At 38.2% G+C, this 4,250-nt stretch overlaps 2 protein-coding genes and 1 non-coding gene across 3 annotated transcripts in view; all 3 read left to right on the top strand.

Annotated features, from left to right (window-relative positions):
• SARC_02301 (hypothetical protein) overlaps nucleotides 1–1,889 on the top strand; it is a gene marked incomplete at its 5' end in the record, with an annotated part of 4,082 nt that extends 2,193 nt beyond the window's left edge. The window contains 2 exons of the mRNA XM_014303967.1: nucleotides 1,189–1,245; nucleotides 1,502–1,889. Of these exons, the coding sequence (XP_014159442.1) occupies nucleotides 1,189–1,245; nucleotides 1,502–1,591 (147 nt within the window). The remainder of the gene's footprint in view (nucleotides 1–1,188; nucleotides 1,246–1,501) is intronic.
• A 544-nt stretch (nucleotides 1,890–2,433) lies between these two features.
• On the top strand, nucleotides 2,434–2,541 carry SARC_30045. Its single transcript has one exon. It is a non-coding gene; the product is annotated as a tRNA-Leu (tRNA).
• Nucleotides 2,542–3,880: 1,339 nt separating this feature from the next.
• SARC_02300 (hypothetical protein) overlaps nucleotides 3,881–4,250 on the top strand; it is a gene marked incomplete at both ends in the record, with an annotated part of 4,615 nt that continues 4,245 nt past the window's right edge. The window contains one exon of the mRNA XM_014303966.1: nucleotides 3,881–3,973. Coding sequence (XP_014159441.1) covers nucleotides 3,881–3,973 — 93 coding nt within the window. The remainder of the gene's footprint in view (nucleotides 3,974–4,250) is intronic.

Genomic DNA, 4,250 nt, shown 5'->3' with positions numbered 1-4,250 from the left:
TTGGTTAGGTACGTATAGTTAGTCGTGGCGGTAGGTAGTAGGTAGTAGTATATATATATATATATATATATATATATATATATATAATATATATAATATATAAATATACAGTTTGCGAATGTAAACACACATAACTGGATATGACATTGTTGGCATCTATCAGTCCTGCATTTTTGTTGCCCACCAGATGCTCCTCATAAGTAATAGTTCGCAAGAGCCGTTGCAATAGCTGTTGCAATACCGATTAGTATAGTAATTGCGCCTTTACATCCTCGGGTGCATCTTTCCACTATGTAACTATGCCCATATTAGTGGATATACCTTGTATAATTAGCATCACACACTCGTTCCAGAACTGTCATCTGCATCATTAGGTGCATACCCTAGAACATAACTCACGCCGTCCGTACGGTACTTCCTACAACGGTACATCGCGCGCTGGAGTCTTTTGAAGATACTTTTGTTTCGGGCTGGGTCATTTCCGACCCTCAATCTGGTATATATACATATTCACAAATGTAATGCTTATCCAGATATAAGTACATACACCCACTGTCTTGGGATGTCATTCGTATTCTCATAATACTGTAAAATAGCCCAAACCACTGCCACGGCCATGCATACACTATGGGGTGTGCGTGATGAAGTGCCCTAGCGAGATCGTATTGGTAAGCATTGGGCACGCAGGTGACCAAACCCAACCAACCCCAACCAAGCTCGCTGTAAAGCGGCTATAAGCGCAGCACCATTGGGCGTCGATGTGCTGTCGAGGTTGATGCGTTACTTGTTGGTCGTATGCATTGGTCACCCTTTTGCTCATGATTAATGTGTCTCATGGGCTAGCTGGGGATAGCAAAAGGAAACAGTCGTGAAGTGATGACTTAACTAGTTCGTTGCACCATGGCTGACACAGCACCGATGTGTATATATACTGTCAGGTGGGGTGTCGAATCGCATGGAAGTATTGGTGCACGAATAAAAATGTATGTTAAAAGATTATCAATGAAGGATGTATGTAAATATATTATCAATGAAGAATGTATGTAAAATATTATCAATTAAGAATGTATGTAAAATATTATTAATAAAGAATGTATGTAAATATATTATCAATGAAGAATGTATGTAAAGTATTATCAATTAGGAATGTAAGTATATTTATTATATTAATAATCTCAATCAATGCAGGAGATCGTTGGCGGGATGCTGGATTTAGAGCCTCGAACGTGGCTGAAATGGCACAAGGTATGCTCACAGCAGAACGACGTCTGGTGCGACCAGACTGTGGTTTCCTATCAGCCACATGCTGGTATATGCACGTGACATCGTTTATAAACTATGCTCTTATTAGTGTCCATTCTAATGTTGCAATGGCTGTGTTAGTCCTCCGTTGTGGTTATAAATGATCACACCCTAGCACCGTCTCGACAATGGTGTCGATTTCCACAACAATACCACTTAACTTATAACATTGTCATGTTTCATATCATCGTGCTTGTAGGAATCGTTCGAGAAGCAGAAGCGGAAAGTGATCGAATTCTCAAAACTATGGCAGCCGTTTGATTGGACCCAGACTCTTGGCGATGATTAGTGGCTCAGGCAACATTACCTGAGTATGTCTGGAGCAGGCGTGACTGATGTCCGTACCACCTATATGGTGGTATATGCCCATGGTCAGTGACAGCTACCACAGTTACCACACCGAAAGCCCGTGCTCTACGCAGAGTGATGATAATTTTATAAATAATTTAGAAGTATGTATGTATGCTTGAATTATTTATAATCTATCTCGAATAATCACAAAGGTTTCGCGATATACTATTAGTATATTCAAGACTATTCATATCATGCCATACAACAGTAGGTAAGACTAACCATACCATTATTAGTATATTTGTGACGGAATACATATCGAAGGGACTATGCCAAGGTGTGACCTGCACAACACTACTGAAGTGCAATGCACGTGCAGGGTGGCACTTGGCGGCCTGCGTTGTACCTCAAATACATCGTCTGTATTCAATCGGACATCCTGCTTAGGGTATTGATCTGTTTCCGTTTGAAATAAATATAATAACAGATGGGTTATGCCACAGAACACTCAGGGGTTTATTTATATGGTTTCATCCTGCATTGATTGATAATATGACCATCTGCAGTAGTTCACCAGTTGTAATTAAACAAAACACTATAGGATCGAACTCTCAACTGACTTGCAGAATTTCAAGTATTTATCAACATCAGTTGATGTATTTAACTTTATGCCCACTTGTTATTAATAAATGAATTCCGTAGCCAAATTGTGTAAATAGAGAGAAAACGCGTCAAACATATTTGGTAACAAACAGCTACAATGTAGCAATCGTCTGAACATTATTTAATCTACATATGCGATTTACATTTAAAATTATATGTAAAGTGAACTAAACATCAAGCGAGATGACCGAGTTGGTTAAGGTGCTAGCTTAAGGTAGGGTAGAATTTCTACCCAATAATACGCTAGTCTCTTCGGAGGCGCGGGTTCAAATCCCGTTCTCGTCATATTTTTCCGCCTGGCCTTTTTTCAATACTTCTTGAACATTGCATACACGTCTTTCCTATTTATATTCATTTCTCCTCTCGAACACGGACAGATTGTTGTTGTTAGAGTTTTTAAGAAAGATAAAACTTGAATAGCGCATACTCGTCTACGCCTTCGATACTTATGTATGTTCCCTTCTTCTCTCAAAAACAGACAGAGAGTTGTTTTTTAAGAGTATAGTGGAGATGCTTCGCATCTAGGTGGAATACAAATATATACCACCTTATTCTTCTGGGTTTTTAGAGAGACTTTAATTCGGTGTATTTATTATTTATATCTACGTGTACTCCCATTAATTTTTCATGGAGAAATTGTCGCTGGAAATAGTTTCATGGCACACACTGCGCTGTATTTGTACACTATGAATTTTATCATGCTGCCTCAATAAATAATGCAGACAGTATAGTTTTGATTTCTTCGACCTTAGTCACCTTCTGTCAATAGTACAAGAAATCAGGTGGTGACTGCGAATGGGGAAAGAAACTAAGAACCTTACACGACACTATATTGACTTATCAGATAGTTCAATTTGACACAATATCATTCCACAGCAAAAGAGACTCTAAAGTACGTGAAAAGGCTATAGCTGATAATAGCGGAGAAGAGAAAAGAAAAGCAGCAACTTACAGTGACCGCGACGATCTGGTTCTCATATATGATATGCGTAATATGCCAAGTATCTTCCCCCCCCCGGTCAAGAGACCTATGATACGGTACATTTTGACTGCGCGTGTATGTCAAAAACTTTTATAGAAAATTTCGTCACACTTTTTTGTTATCATACCGATCAGATACACTTTCTCTATTTTTATAGCTATTTCTTTATATACACATACCTTCATCCTTCGTGAATTAGTTTGGTACATGCATCCGGTAGTCGTTGTGTTGTATCCGTCAGAAGCGGCGGTGCTATACACACATACGTGCATGGACATTAGCAAACAGTGTTTCGGCCGCAAGATTAGACCATCCCGGCTTTGATATTGACTATAGCTATACCTCATTGACTGTGGTAGACGAGAGCTCGCTGAATTGACCGTGCCACTTAAGAATAATACCTGCATTACAAATACAGGTACAAGTATATGTACGTGTATAAATAGCATATCTTTAAGCCACATGTATATGCAGGTATATACAAGTATATATAGCGTACATCGAAAACAGAGGGGTCTTAAATTACACAAACCATATATCTAAACCAAACAAGCCTGCAACTCTCATAGGCCACTGGTTACGTTGAGTTCAATGCTAGAACCCAGACTATGATATATGATATGAACGATATATTTTATCAAGATGTACACACTTACGAAGGGGAGCTATAAGTATCTGTTCCAGAAAGACGAATACTATGTGGTGGTGATCGGCATGGACAATGCTGGGAAATCGGTGAGTAGAGTACTTGTTATGGTGTTATCGATCTTGCTTTTGATTGCGATGTATGGCACATGAGAGCCGCATTGATGTCTCATTTATTTTTGCTTAGGATATGCAGCTCTGCATAAAGCGTCTGGCCTGGTCAGTTTCACGATGAATACACCTATAGCGGAATATATATATATATATATATATATGCATATATATATATATATATATATATATATATATATATATATATATATATATATATATATATGTATATATATATATATGTTATATATATATA

The sequence above is a fragment of the Sphaeroforma arctica genome, assembly GCF_001186125.1.
Source record: "Sphaeroforma arctica JP610 unplaced genomic scaffold supercont1.101, whole genome shotgun sequence".
Taxonomy (NCBI): domain Eukaryota; class Ichthyosporea; order Ichthyophonida; genus Sphaeroforma; species Sphaeroforma arctica.
This window is presented reverse-complemented; position numbering and strand designations above follow the sequence as displayed.